The 14,161-nt window shown below is 44.8% G+C and overlaps 1 protein-coding gene across 1 annotated transcript; it reads right to left on the reverse strand.

The window, feature by feature from the left end:
• Window positions 1–7,117: 7,117 nt before the first annotated feature.
• On the reverse strand, window positions 7,118–10,406 carry LOC109861765. The gene is made up of 6 exons (XM_020441563.1): window positions 10,357–10,406; window positions 9,866–10,255; window positions 9,454–9,736; window positions 8,326–9,341; window positions 7,930–8,235; window positions 7,118–7,880 (listed from the first exon to the last, which is right to left on the reverse strand). Exons 1-6 carry the CDS (start codon window positions 10,404–10,406, stop codon window positions 7,118–7,120), a joined length of 2,808 nt encoding a protein of 935 aa, XP_020297152.1.
• Between the last annotated feature and the right edge of the window lie 3,755 nt (window positions 10,407–14,161).

Raw genomic sequence — 14,161 nt, forward strand, 5'->3', positions numbered from 1 at the left:
TTAGTTGCTTATTCGTATTATTTTTTTTGTATGCTCTTGGCGCCTCACCACACCGAGAACACACTACTGGAGGAGATATCAGGAGCCGTCGATTGTGGATAAAGGCGAGAGAAAACGAGAGAGAAGGGTGTGCGTGGAGTCGCGGCTAGGCCCTCGCACGACGACCAGAGGGGTGAGTCTCCGGGAATAAGCGGCGAGAGAAATGACAGCGAGAAGGACAGCGAACCTTGGCGCTGGGAAACCGATGGAGACAGCTTTGACCTTCTGTTCGCCTCGGAAACGCCTGCTGCACCCCTCCGCTGCTACCTTGCACCTACTACCCTGCTGCGCTACTGCATGCTGCATCTCTATTACAAGTGCGAAATTCAGCGCTTGGAAATCTTCGCTGCTTATATTTTCGCTAGTAACGGCCCGGTACTCGCTTTGAATTTCGCGGCCGCGAGTCCTGCCGCCGAACGCGAGCATCGCGTCGCATGTGGCGCCCCTCGCGACCTGATTGGTCGCCGCGATCTACCCTACGCGATCCTAGCGCGCTCAAACGCATTGACCCCGAATCAATCTCGATCCTCGCTCTCTTGGTCGCAGCCTACCGAATAGGACGGACGCACTGACGGCGCTCCCGACGATCGACTGTTTGAGAAGCGTTGAGCTATTCTATTGAATGAAGAAGGACGACGACGTACGGTGAGGTGTCCTCGTTACTTTGTGAGCCACGAATCCGCGTTACTCGAGTCTCGTGTCGAGGCTAGTCGCTGAATCTCGCGTTTGGATACCGGCAAGGACATAACCTTCGCCATAGTTTTGGATTTTCGGCAGCGGCTAGAATCGGATTCCACGGGGCTTCGTGGTATTAATTCGTAGGCTTAAGTGCGTGTCGCGTAACTACTCTATTGAGTAGTACAAGTCCTGGAGTACCAGTAAAGCGCCAAGCAGCAATTTTCGTTCTTTCATTGTGTTTCGCGTGTATTAGTGTTTGTTTAGTGTATCGTTTCGCGACCGACCTACTCTGTACCGGGTATCGTACCGATCATCGTATCGAATACCGTATCGAGTATCGTTTTCTGAAATTAACGCTATCGTAACGTGTCGCATCCTGCATACTATTATAATTACTGCTTAGTTTTCACCTGCTGCTGTATCAATCTTTTACGCTACTCTATTGTACCGCCATTACATTCTCTACGGCATTTTGGTGTGGATTTCCCGAGTGATCTGCCAAGAGCGAGGGGTGAGCGATTCGGAAGAGCTATACTAAGAGAGTTTCGTACCGTTATCGTAGCGAATCAAAGAGATCTATCGTACCGTACTAGGGGATCTCTCGGATCGAGGAGCGCCTAGCTCTCGTTCCGGGGAACAAGCTCTTCCGACTTCGCGAGCGCTTTGCTCAGGTGTGCTCATTGGCACGTGCATGCCGCATTATATTTGATTGCTTAAGTACACTGTGACCGGGGACGGGAATTCGGCGAGAGCTTTGCGCCGTGCCTGGCGTAAGCCTGACCAGCCCCTGCAAAATCAAGTAAGTCCCGCGACGTAGATATTACACCTAGCGGCCCGCCTAGTGGTACGTGCACGATTTGGCTAGATTAATTAATTCCACCGTTGCCAGCTTCAGGAAAGCTTTGAGTAAACACGCTTGTTTCCCTGTCTATTATACCGCCTAGTAGTGTATAGCGTATGTGAAGTCAGCGCGACGGCGTAGCGTCCTCGATATCACGAGTCGATATACGAAATTGGTCCTGCGATAGATCACGCGTCTGTTGAAAGTGTTTTGTTAATCGTCCCTGTGCTTTTTTATTTTCTATTTTCTTTTATTTTACAGTCTTTTGTAATTACTGCCGCCGCGACAAAGCGATCTCGCCGTATTCTATCGGTGAACTTTATTTTGTATTTTTTTTGTTATTTTCGCTAAGTTGTCTCTTATTCCGTGGCGTTATAATAAATTGTTTATTTCTTTCTGTCTATCTGCAGTGTAGTTGATTACGATCTTAATCCGAGATTCGTTCGGGACAGCCCTGTTTATTTATCGTCCGACCCACCCCCTCTCCGTTTCAAATAGAGCTAGTCGGCCCATTGTGTCGAGCGACGCACATTTTGACGCGGGTACGCGTCTGGCGCCCAAAATTAGATCCAAGGATCCGTCGGCTCGGTACAGTGGTTGCTCGGTTTAACACCTTTTTCTCTCCTGCTGATCTAGACGTTTCCTATCTCGCGGACTTCCGTCCGTGTCCCGAGTTCGTACTTCCGTTTCGGGCGGGACGACGCGGGAATTGCGTAAGACCAGAGAAAAAAACGTCACAATATATATAAAACACAAAATCTCTTCTTTTCGAGGCACGTATCTAAAACAAATAAACTCAGCAACAAAAATAATATCACTATAATTGTAGTAGGTATGCTTATAAAAATAAAATCAAATAATATGACTAGTCATATATAATACTACATTATCACAAATATACTGCACATCATAAACTAAAAATAAAAAAAGAACATAAACATAAAAAAATANTAATGAACATAAATAAACATTATTAAAACGATAACTTAAAACTTTTACTAAAGTTTAATATTCTACATAAAAAAACGTTATATATATATATTTTTTAAACTTAATTATGTACTTGTAATTTTGCAGTATGGAATTCCAAATGTCTTGACTCAGGTTCAAAATTTATACAATTAATATTATTTGCTTGAAAATATGATCGAATTTTACAAATCGCCAAAATGGATAAATTAGATAATCGATTACGTTTTTTATTTTTTACATCAGTTAAAATAGAAAATATACGTTCCGCTTCAGCATTAGAATGAGGTAAAGACAGAATAGCTTCAACTAATAATTCTAAATTAGGAAACATTTTTTCATCATTATCATCTTTAAAATTTAATATTTTTTTCCACGTACTATGTCCAAAGAAGTCAAATCTTGTTTTTCATTATTGTCAAAAACTGTAGGTAAAATTCGCCACTCATAAGCAAGTTTTGAACAGTCAATATTTACGTTTATTTGNGTGGCAAGGAAATGTAAATCTTTAAATTTATTTCTACTTTCTATATAAAGTGCAACTTTAGGTTCTANAAATTGTAACTGTTCAAAAAAGATATTATTGTACGGCAAACGTTTCATTGTTTCTTTAAGAGCTGTTCGATAAAAGTCTAAACATTTTAATTTAATTTGTTTAATATTATCCAAAGATTGTTCCGCTAAAAAACTTTTACAATACGGCCCTACATATATATCGGTAAGAGATTTAATATTTTGTTCATCATCTATGTTTAAATTATCGATGTTATTCAATGCCTCGGGAATAATAAAATTTTGAGCTATTTGAATTATTATTTGATTACTTCTATTAAATAATTTATGAATTAAAATTTTGCGCGATTGAAATAAAGCGTTAAAAGTATTTAGAAAATTTAATGAATATTTTAGAAACAAAAAATAAGCTTTAATTGAATTATCGTTTAGTAATGACAAAATATCTTCCGCAGATTTTGAGTGATCTTCTACTATAGCCAAAGTAAAAAAATTTTTTAATACATCCCAATTCTGGAGTAATCTTTCGACACATTGATGTAAAACTAGCCACCTTGTATTACATAATTTTAAAATTTTGATTTTTTGTACATTAAAGAAATCTTGAAATTCTGAAAAAATTGCACAACGTTTTGCACTATCCGAAATATAAGTTGCAACTCCTCTAATTAAATGTTCACAATCTAGCGGTAATTTTTCACATGCTTTACTTGCAATAATCGCACTGGAATGACAAATACAATTTAACANAATTAAATTTGGAACTTCAGATTTTAAATGCGTATAAAAAGAATTATTACACCCAATCATTACCGATGCATTATCACTTGCCATTCCAATTATATTTTNTAAAGGAATATTATTTTCAAGAAAAAAAGCTTTAAAAATTTGAAATATTTTTTTTGCACTGCAGTCTGTGGCATCTAACGGTAACAACTCTAATAACTGTGTTTTTATTTCTTTATCTATTGAAACATATTTAACGAGAANGCACATGAATTTTGTATCCGTAATATCCGTACTTTCATCTACTAAAATTGAAAATTTTTGTATTTTTAAAATTTCAACTAATTTTTCTGTTCCGCGTTTGGCTAAAACGTCTGTCACAATATTAGTGCACTTACTTCGGCCTAGTGACAAATCTTGTACAACTTTAGGATCTAAACAAATATTTTTTATTACAGGAATTAAATGATCAGCCGTAGAAAAAGTTACATTGTGTTCAGCAAAAAAGGCAGCTAGTTTTATCTCCGCTCGTTTTACTTTTTCTTTGTGAGAAATAATGTTAACGTCGAGACATTGATTTTGACCTTTCATTGCATCTATATGTTTAGCCGTTTGTGAATGCCGTACTAAATCTGTTTTACGACACGTAATGCTGACATTACACACGATACAAAAAGCTTTATTAGATTCTGAATGGGGAGCCAACCATCCTTTGAAAATATCTTCATTTAACCACGAATTAAAAAATTTTTTTGTANTTTGTTTTTTAATGGCTCCTGTAGCAATATTGGAATCCATACTGCAAAATTATTGCACTAATATTGCACAAATAAATAATTATAACATTAACTTACCTTTTTCTACTACGCTCTTTAACCTTCTCGGCCCCTACTGCGAGATCCCGCCAAAAACTGTACATATTGGTGCCCCTCATTTACGTGCATATATATATACATGCATATATATATACATTACTGCATTCTTCTAGCAGCGCAGTGCGCATGCGCGAAAACGCGACTTTGCAACAACACTGCTTGTATCATTGCTGCATCTCCTGGATTGCTATCCCGCCCCGCTGCTTGCTGCTTTACTTATGCTGCTGTAACATAGTACTAGACACTGCGAGCGTTCAAATTTCGCGGCCCGCTGATCCTGCCGCCTGCGAGCGAGCTTGCGAGCCGCGCCGCTAATCCTGCGACCTGATTGGCCCCGCGACCAACCCCACGCGACCTTAGCGCTACTCGGGGTATCGATCGCTTATGGAACGAAATCTTCTTGCTCTTGGTCGCGAACAGCTGTGCGAGACACACGTATCTTTTCGGGCTCCCGTGCGTACGCGTATCTTCCGTGCCGTCTAAGTAGTCTGCTGTACCGCGATTTAAGATTCAAGGCGAAGTGATTCTCGTCGAGAGGGTGACCCCGGCGGAGTTCAGGAAAGCTGAACGAGTCAGTCCGGACGGAGAAGACTGGGACATGCCGGAAAACAACCAGCGACGGTGAGGTGCCCGTTTTAGTCTTGTTAGCCACGAATCCGCGTTGCACTCGTGTCGAGGCTGGTCGCTCGCCTTTCGCGTTTTGTTTGTGACGGCAAAGACGTCTCCTTGACCGTGTTTACGATTGTTTTTCGACAGCGGCCAAAATTGAGCTTCACGGGGCTTCGTGGCCGTAGTTGGTAGGTTCGTAGGTTAAGTGCATGTTTCGTCGTAATTTCGCGAATCGAAGTCAAGCCCTGGAGTGGCGATCCGGCGCCAAGTAGCCTATTCGCGTTATTTGTGTCCGTCCGTTTCTATTTCCCTCTGTCTTGTTTGTCTAGCGAGCATATTTGTGTGCCGTGATTATCGGAACGTATCGCTTGCGTATCGTCGGATCTCGTCTACCGACGGCAATCATCCGCCGCGGTAAGAAATCGTCATAACGAAATCGGATTTTTCTCGTGCGATCGGCTGGAGTAAGATGTGTGCGAGTCGGAAGCTGTGTTGATCGGTAAGGAAAATTGTGCCGAATTAACGTGCGGATTAACGACAGTTTCGGATGGTGAATTTTCAAGACAATTATCGCCGAACTAGTTGCGAGCGTACGGTGAATGCGTGTCGCCTTTCGAGCGCATAAGTTGTCCGGGATTATTCGCGATCGAGTAACGTATCGTACCGCCGATTTTCCTAGCGCCAAGATAGAGAGCGTTGCTAATCGTTTTGTGATAATCAAAAGGGAACAGCCAACTCCGACGTCGCACCCACTTTGCTTTGTATCGCGTGTATTTTCTTTCGAGTGCATGCGCGTAGATTGAGAAATCGGCTCAACGTAATCTTTTGGGCCTAGTGACACGAAACCGGCGAAAGCTGCGTGGCAGAGTGAGCCAGTCGACCAAATTGCAATCATCAGCGGAACAAGTAAGTCCGGGTTGATCCACGGCTTGTAAACAGGCGACTGCACGCTATTTTATTGCGGCGTATTGTTTGCCCTGCACATCTGCTTGCACTCTCTAGCTGTTTAGCCTGCATCTAGCTCTGCGCCCCGCGATTGCTATATTCTCGTGCCTGCGCTTGTTGTCTTTCAGCTGGAATCCTCGAGTACAGTTTCTCGTCCAGTACTTTTGCGGCATCGTTTTGATTTATTAATTTGCCTCGTTAACTCGCGTGATACGGTTTGTTAATTTTCGTACTTTTTCGTGGATTCCGTATCTTTTTGTTTGTAATATTTTCGATTATACCGCCGTAGCTTATTCTGTCTCATATTTCTTTTACATTCTTTCTTTAATTTCACTTCTGTTATCTTATCGCTTTTATATTATCTTGTAACACATCTTTTCTTTTCTACTATTCTTTATATCATTTCTTTTATATTATCTCTGCCTGTCTACATGCGTAATAAATTGTCATTTAATTATTAACTCGTGCTGATTTATTCTAACTCTCTTTCCTTTACTTGAGCTTACTATCGCGAGGTCAAGGGACAGCCTGCATTCCGAATTTTTACTAAACCCAGCCCCTCTCCGTTCCCAAAAGAGCTAGTCGGCCCGTCGTGCCGAGTGACGCTGATTTTTGACGCAACTCCGCATCTGGCGCCCAAAATTATAACCAAGTATTCGTCGACTCGACTCGACGGTGCTCGTTCCGGGCCATCTTTTCTGTCCTGCCCGTGATTCGACGTTGTCTTCTCGCGGACGCTCACCTGAGTCCCGGGAAATCCCGGGTAATCTCCGTTTGCGGGGGAGCGGCGCGAGAATTACGTTACCACCGCGAAACAACGTCACAATTTATAAAGTAGTACATATGTATTTTTTTTAAATACAATAAAAACAATTACATATACTTCATTTAATGTGTATTATTATTATATCATCAACATAATCTAATCTATATTAGGGATCTTGTAATGGCCCCACGGTAAGGTGTCGGTTGAACCTTGGATGATGTACCGCTTGTCGTCGTGCGGGCTCAGAGCGAGCTTCCGTTTCGACAAGGTGAACACCTCGTGCAACTGAGATCGTATGCACGACTGCTGTCGCGTCAGTTCGGTTGCGTTCCGCAGACATTGCACGTAGTTGTCGAAAGTAATCGTTCTCGCGACGACGCTTCTCTTCATACCTTTCACCTTCTTCGTGCACTTGCTGTCGTCCACTCGGGTCGCGTACATCTTCGCGCGCAAACCCACAAACTCCGTCACAACAGCACCGTTGTTCTCATCCTTCATAAGTCCCGGTACCTTCTTGTTTGCGCGAGGCATGTTGTATAGATTGTCCGCTAGATAGTCGCTCGTATCGAAGCGAGCGATATCGCGCTTCATATCGTCGTACACGTCCTCGCACTTTATGTGGTATATCAAACTGTCGGTATCGGTGTAGAGGATCTTGCAATCGTAACCATACAACGGTGTCATGTAGTCGTAATGGAATTCGTATAGACAGGTCTTCGATATGTCGAGTATGTACATACCGACGTACAACGGTTTGTTGAATAAAACTTCCAGACGACGCAGTTCTATGGCCACTAGATCTTCAGCGAACACGTTGCGGCTGTGGAAGTTTGGTTTTGCAATGAGCGCCTCCGCACCGCATCGTCCTTCCCATTTTGTAACAAGTCGTACGTCGGTGTACTTGCGCACGTTCTCCAGTCTTGCCGAACACCGCGTTGTTCATGAGTTTGTAAAGGTTCTTTGCAAACTCGTTGGTGGCGTTTGCGCGGAATCGGGTATTCAGTTCGATGTATCCGTGCAGCCAAGGTGATTGCGAGAACCGCAGTACTCGATGTATTCGCGTCAGGCGAAGCCCGTATCGCAGACACTGCTGCAGGTTGAGGTAGTGAATCACGTATCGCTTCTTGTTGAACACTGTGGCAAGCAGTTTGACGTGATTCTTTCCATGTTTACTAGGCGGCTCCTTGCGCGTTGGACAAAAAGGCAGGTCTCTGTGCGCGTCGTGCAGTTCTTTCGGATACGTCAGATCAACCTCGAGTATGCAGCCAACGTCGCTGTCCGCGGTGACCGTTGTCACATCGAACTCGTCTGCGTTCTCCACTCATGCAAAGTTACCATATGGAAGCTATTGACACATCGCCCACCCATAGAGATTGTTGACGTCGTAGTACATCAGATACGACGTCGGTTCTGATGGATCGTGCGAACGCGCGTACTTGTTGTTGGCGCGGGCGTATCTGTTTGAACATTGACTCAGACCGCCGCGTATGCCGCGTTCCACGAACATCACCATGTCGATGTCAGTCAGCAGCTCGAACGTCACACAGGTGTACTTCAACATGGCGTCCCATGTATATCCCGGCAGCGTGTAGTAGTGCGCGGGATCCAGTCCGTAACTCGCGATGCACTCGCGACGAAAGTTTTCGAATACATCAGCCAGCACAAGTACGTCTGTCTTCAGATACAGGTCGCTGTAAGATCCCAAATTGTCGATGTTGAATCGTTGCCAGACGTTCGTCGCGTGCGCGTACTCGCTCTCCGTCACTGTCTCACTGGTCAGCGAACTGTAAAACGCCTCGCGCGGTGCCAGACTGGTTTCCAACAATTTGTCACCGCTGTCCACATATTCGTATGGAAACACACCTTTTCGCGTGAGCAGTTCAAAGTCCTCGGTAGAGAGATCGCTGAATTCCGTTCGAGTTACTCGCAGTTCGCTTTTGTCAAGATAGGATGCGAGCGTTTCTAAGCTTGTGCTCAGAAATTTGTGCGAATCAATGAACCGCAGTTGCACGCACTTCTGATTATCTTCATCTCGAGTACTGCTCACATGTTTCGTGAACGATATGTAGGTCTCTTTTGTCACGGGCAGCACGTTGATCTCACCCTCGAAAGCGGTGGCCACATCCTTGATAATAAAATGCGCGTCGTATCCCGACAAGTTGTGGAACACAACGGGAACAATGTAGACTTGTTTGTAATTCAGATTGCACGCGAAGTGCGCGGGTCCTCTGAAGCGTCCCGTCAGATGACAGTGATCGCGCACTCTCATGTCATCTCGCTCAAACGGTTGTTCGCAAACGTGGCAACACTTGACGTTCCTAAACCGCTCGAGCTCCGCCGGTGTGAGATTCGCCATAGGTACATTTGTCGCGAACAAGGTCTTTGTTTCGCGAGATCGTGCAGTTCATTTACAAACCACTGCACACAGTTCTCGCCTCTATGAAATCTGTATCCGATGTCAATGTGCTTGCAGCTCGCGTAATAACCGATACTGAACACACTGTGTCTTTGATACTTGTGCGCGCTAAATGCGTTCTCCTCTTTGTCCTGTTTCTCGAGTACGCGCTAGATGCGTTCTCCTCTTTGTCCTGTTTCTCGAGTACGCACTCCAAGTCGGCGTACACCACTATTGGAACCCGTTCCTTGTTGTTGTAATTCTCAAATTTCAAACAGTTATTTCCCTCAGCGGGAAGAACGACTGCGCTGTTGTTCAATCGTTTACAATCCACGGTGTGTACCGCCAGCTTATCGCTTGTGCGGAAGTAGTGTAGACATCTATGTACGTGTTGCAATAAACAAACAATACACACAACATTAATTAATAAGTTCACCATCTCACAATTTAGAAAATTACTTTTTTTATTCAACATTGTTGTTACTGTTACACCAATCGTTCGTACTTACCGATCGCATATGTACTTCGCTGTCTTCATTTTGCTCAATTGCGAGCTGACTAAACGCGATAAATTTTTTCTCCACGCAAAGTGTCCCACATTTCCATTGTGTTGATCGGGAACATACAGTAGATTCACATGCTTCTTCTTCTTGTTCGACGTGAGATGCAGCGGTACGTATCCGTGTCCCTGTTCCGCCGCTGTAAACACGTTTACGGACACGTTGTTGTTGCGTTCGAAACGCGCGATTTGACGCAATGTCATTGGAAACTCTATTCCATCAAAGTTCAACACACTCGCGTACGTAGGATACTGTGATATTTGTTTGGAATGTGAAGTACTTGGATACAACGCGGTGATCACTGCCCACGCGAAACACGCATATTCTGGCGACTGTTCACTACCGCGCGTTTGAGCTAAACCTCACGCGACATTTTAATCTGACATCCTGCGCGCATCAGATTGTGACTGTTCACATTCACTGTGAGGTTCAGTATCTACGTCAACGCCCAGCCGCTGTCGCGTTCCTGGAACTCCTCCAGAGCGGTCATTATTGCATCCATCACATCTTGATCATACCACTCGCGCAGATCCGACGAGTGATATAATGCGCGATTGTGCGTATTAATCGATTTAAACTCGTTTTTTCACCCGCGACAAACTTCCCGTTGAACACTGTGTTCACTTTCACACTAGCGTGCCGCGCGATCGCTTGATGAACGCGCGCGAGCACCGTGTCTCTAGCGGCTTCGAGAAATCGACGGGGCTCGATGAACGACTTGTTCACCACGATGCCGGTCACCAAACGATTTTTAAACGCTGTCTCTACCTCGATCCATGCGAGTCCCGCACTCTCGACACCCGCACCCACGTGCGCGTATCGTTCGCGAAGGGCTGCGCGCAGACTTTCGAATCGCGCGATACGAACGACGTGCCAATTTATCACACCTGTGAACGGTCGCGGGAGTTTTCTACGACACTCTTCTCTCAGTGTTTCTAGACACCATTCCTCCCACGAGATGTAATCGTCCAACGTGTCGAGGAGCGCGGCCTCTTCTTCGAGCGGTTCGCGGTCGGTCATGTTTGTCTTCGCTTATACTCATATATATATAATTGTTTACTCACGATAGTATTATTGGAACGTATATATTTGTTGGATTCAATACACGCTTTTTTATCTTTTCATTCATTAGTTGCTCATAGTCTTCATTGTTAGGGGATGCATNCTTGTGCCACTCGGTATTCCAGTAACAATCGTTCTCTGTATATAAAACAAACAACGGTCGTCTATAGCAGTTGGAACACCATCGCTCTGGATTCCGGATAACGTCTGTCATGAAATCAGCGTCTTCGATCATTTGATGTCCGGTGACTTTTAACCATCTATTCTGCTGTGACGGGACGAGTCCCGTCACTTGTATATAATTTGTAAATAGTGTATATATGTTCGTATTACAGTTTCTTTTCTTTTCGTTTTGTTAAATAAGAGTAAATGTATAGTATAACACACACGCCTACCATAATTCCGCCAACCTTCCTATAGAATCGCTTATCCCTGCGAACTAACCGATAGTATAAGGCGCGGAATTATAGAATAAAAGCGCACGTGTACAGAAGAAGACCGGTGCCAGTACGACACGGCACGGGTGCGTGACAATACGGCGCGCAAACAACCGCGTACCGCACGCCGACCCTGGACGGACCGTAGACCGCTCCGGGGTATAAAAGCCGAGCGATTTCGGCAGTCGAGACCAGTTCCTTTCCCGAGCTCTCGAGGCAGTGTCTCCAAGAGCGATCCCTCCTGAAGCCGAGGCGTAGTCTCGGTGCAGATATCCTGACCGTCCGGTCGAGGCGTAGTCTCGACTCACCCGGTGCCAGAGGCGTAGTCTCGGGCACATCCTGACCGTCCGGTCGAGGCGTAGTCTCGACTCACCTGGTGTCAGAGGCGTAGTCTCGGGCACATCCTGACCGTCCAGTTGAGGCGTAGTCTCAACTTACCTGGCGCTCCGGCGCACACCATCTCCGTCGGCTCTTCGAGCCGCGGAAACTCGATCGTTATAACCGCCACACCAAAAACAGTCGTTCTTACGACTCCGCAGTCGTTGTCACGACTCTACCGGCCGTTTTCACGGCCCGGAACATCTTCCGGATACAAGCGTCCCCCCTCCGTGTAAATATACTCCGTAGGTTAAGATCTAATTATAGTCCACCGCGCCGAAATCCGTGCCGTTTGTGAGCCTCCGCAAACCATTCCGCACCCGGATTATCGCGCCGATAAAAAAACTAGTCTAATACTATCCGTTTATAAATACCGCAATTAAAATACCGTTCCAGCCATATCCGATGTAAATAACGTGACTAAGTTCCCAATATAATAATAACGAGATTAAGTTTAATTCAAAATTCCATTCCGGTTATATCCAATGTAACAAAGTAACGAAGTGCATAAATCACCCTGCATTTCAGCATTAATTACACGAGTGTCGCAATTTCGTCCCTTCCTCTCCTCCTAAACCCTGGAGCCGACCGAGCTGTCCGGCAGGCGGAAGGCCGGGCGAGGCCGATAGAAAATGTAGTTCGCCTGTGCGAATGTTACCTCGTTCGAGATACACTCGCGCAGCTACGAGTGAGCGAGGGAAGCAGAGGTTGTCGCGATTCGATATTGTAAGAATCGAACGTTTCGCGATTCCTTCCGCACACAGGACGACCTCTACCCGACGGTAGGTGGACGGTGCATACGCGAATCGTAAAAGATGCTGCGATGTCTATTCCACCGTTACTTTGCGCAACCGAACTCACGAGAGACCAGATATTCTCGTGAGTCACAAGTCGCGCACAGGTCGAAAAGAAAGCTCCGCCGCACCGTTAGTTAAAGTCGGGGAGTCAAACCACACCTCGACATAATCCCCCGGTTCTGATAAATTTACCGCGTAACTATAAATTTCGCGGAATGCACCTTCCATCCATTGTAACACTTCGGCACCCGGACGAATTTTGCGTATTTCAAATACCGCCTCTCTCCCCGTTACTCGAAATCTCTTATATCTATGTGTGTTTTCTGCCCGTAACTTTATATAATTATATTCACCAATCTGATGGTCAACGCTGATGTTCTCGCTAACACTGTCGCTGATGACGGCGTCGTCGGTGTCGCTGCTGCTGATGCTGTTGTCGACGTTGTCGCCAATGTAGCCGGTGTCTCCGCTAATGCTGCTGTCGAAGCTGTTGTCGACTTCATTAGTGTTAACGGCGTTGCTGACGCGATCTTTGTCGTCGAAGTTGTCGCTCTGCTCAGCACGCACTTTCTGTTCTGCGTCAGCAGCATCAGCAACGCCTCCAGCGACTCCTCCTTCGTATTGTATTGTAAACAAAAATAATTTAATACATAAATATTACAAAATTCTATATACTAACAAACATTTATTAAACAGTATTATACCTAATTATTACAATATTCACCTCCCGCTTCTTCCAGCACTTCTGCTTCAGAATCTCCCGCTGCTGAAATTGTTATTACGGAGCGGGTATCTTCGTCGTCGTCGACAGCGTGTTCGGCATTATCTTCATCGTCATCATCGTCGTTGTTTTCACCGTTTTCATCGTTCTCGTCGTCGTCGTCGTCCTCGTCTTTGTCAGCCTCCTCGTTCTCCTCATTATCGTCATTGGTGTTTTCTCCGTCCGACAAATGCACTGTTTCTCGCTCAAAAACATCATCACATTCTTCTTCTACTATCTTTCGATATATTTCATACGCGTGTCTTACACGCTCCACTTCCGCCTCCTCTTCCGCTTCTGCTTCTTGCTGCTAATTATTTTCTATTCTCATTCCATGTTGTATCTGCATCACTACACGTATGTCTTCATCATCTGGAAAATTAATGTATACAATAATATATACACGTTATTTTAATATATTTCTCACAATGTTTAAATATTTAAATAGTTCGCTTACCGACATCAACGACTACAGGAGGGGGAGGAGGAAGCTCCGGCTCATCTATACGCGGTCTTTCTACAATTAAAATTGTTGGTTAATATATATATATACAGGGTGCGTCGCCAAAATCCGGACAAATTTCAATTTGATATTTCCTCCGTTCAGTACCATTGGCAGATGTCGCGATTGGCATTCAAATAGCTTGACGCATGTACTAAACTACCATAACTTCGAAACAGTCGCAATGTTGAAACCCAGTGCGGAGTACAACCGAAGAGCCGCGATTATCGAAAGTATTCGCGCCGAGCGCTCGGCGACAGAAATCATTCGGTTTTTCGGGTATCCGAGATCGACTGTGTATGATGTCTT

This window comes from Pseudomyrmex gracilis, unplaced genomic scaffold, assembly GCF_002006095.1.
Source record: "Pseudomyrmex gracilis isolate BER0280 unplaced genomic scaffold, ASM200609v1 scaffold_1010, whole genome shotgun sequence".
In the NCBI taxonomy this organism is placed as follows: Eukaryota; Metazoa; Arthropoda; class Insecta; order Hymenoptera; family Formicidae; genus Pseudomyrmex; species Pseudomyrmex gracilis.

Bases quoted from the DNA above. Each gene is read 5' to 3' on its own strand.
- LOC109861765 (XM_020441563.1), bottom strand. From the start codon at position 10,406: ATGACCGCTCTGGAGGAGTTCCAGGAACGCGACAGCGGCTGGGCGTTG. The intron at 10,256-10,356 runs GTAGATACTGAA...AACGCGCGGTAG, and splicing joins GACAGCGGCTGGGCGTTGAC to TGAACAGTCGCCAGAATATG. The intron at 9,737-9,865 runs GTAAGTACGAAC...ACACGTACATAG, and splicing joins GCGAAGTACATATGCGATCG to ATGTCTACACTACTTCCGCA.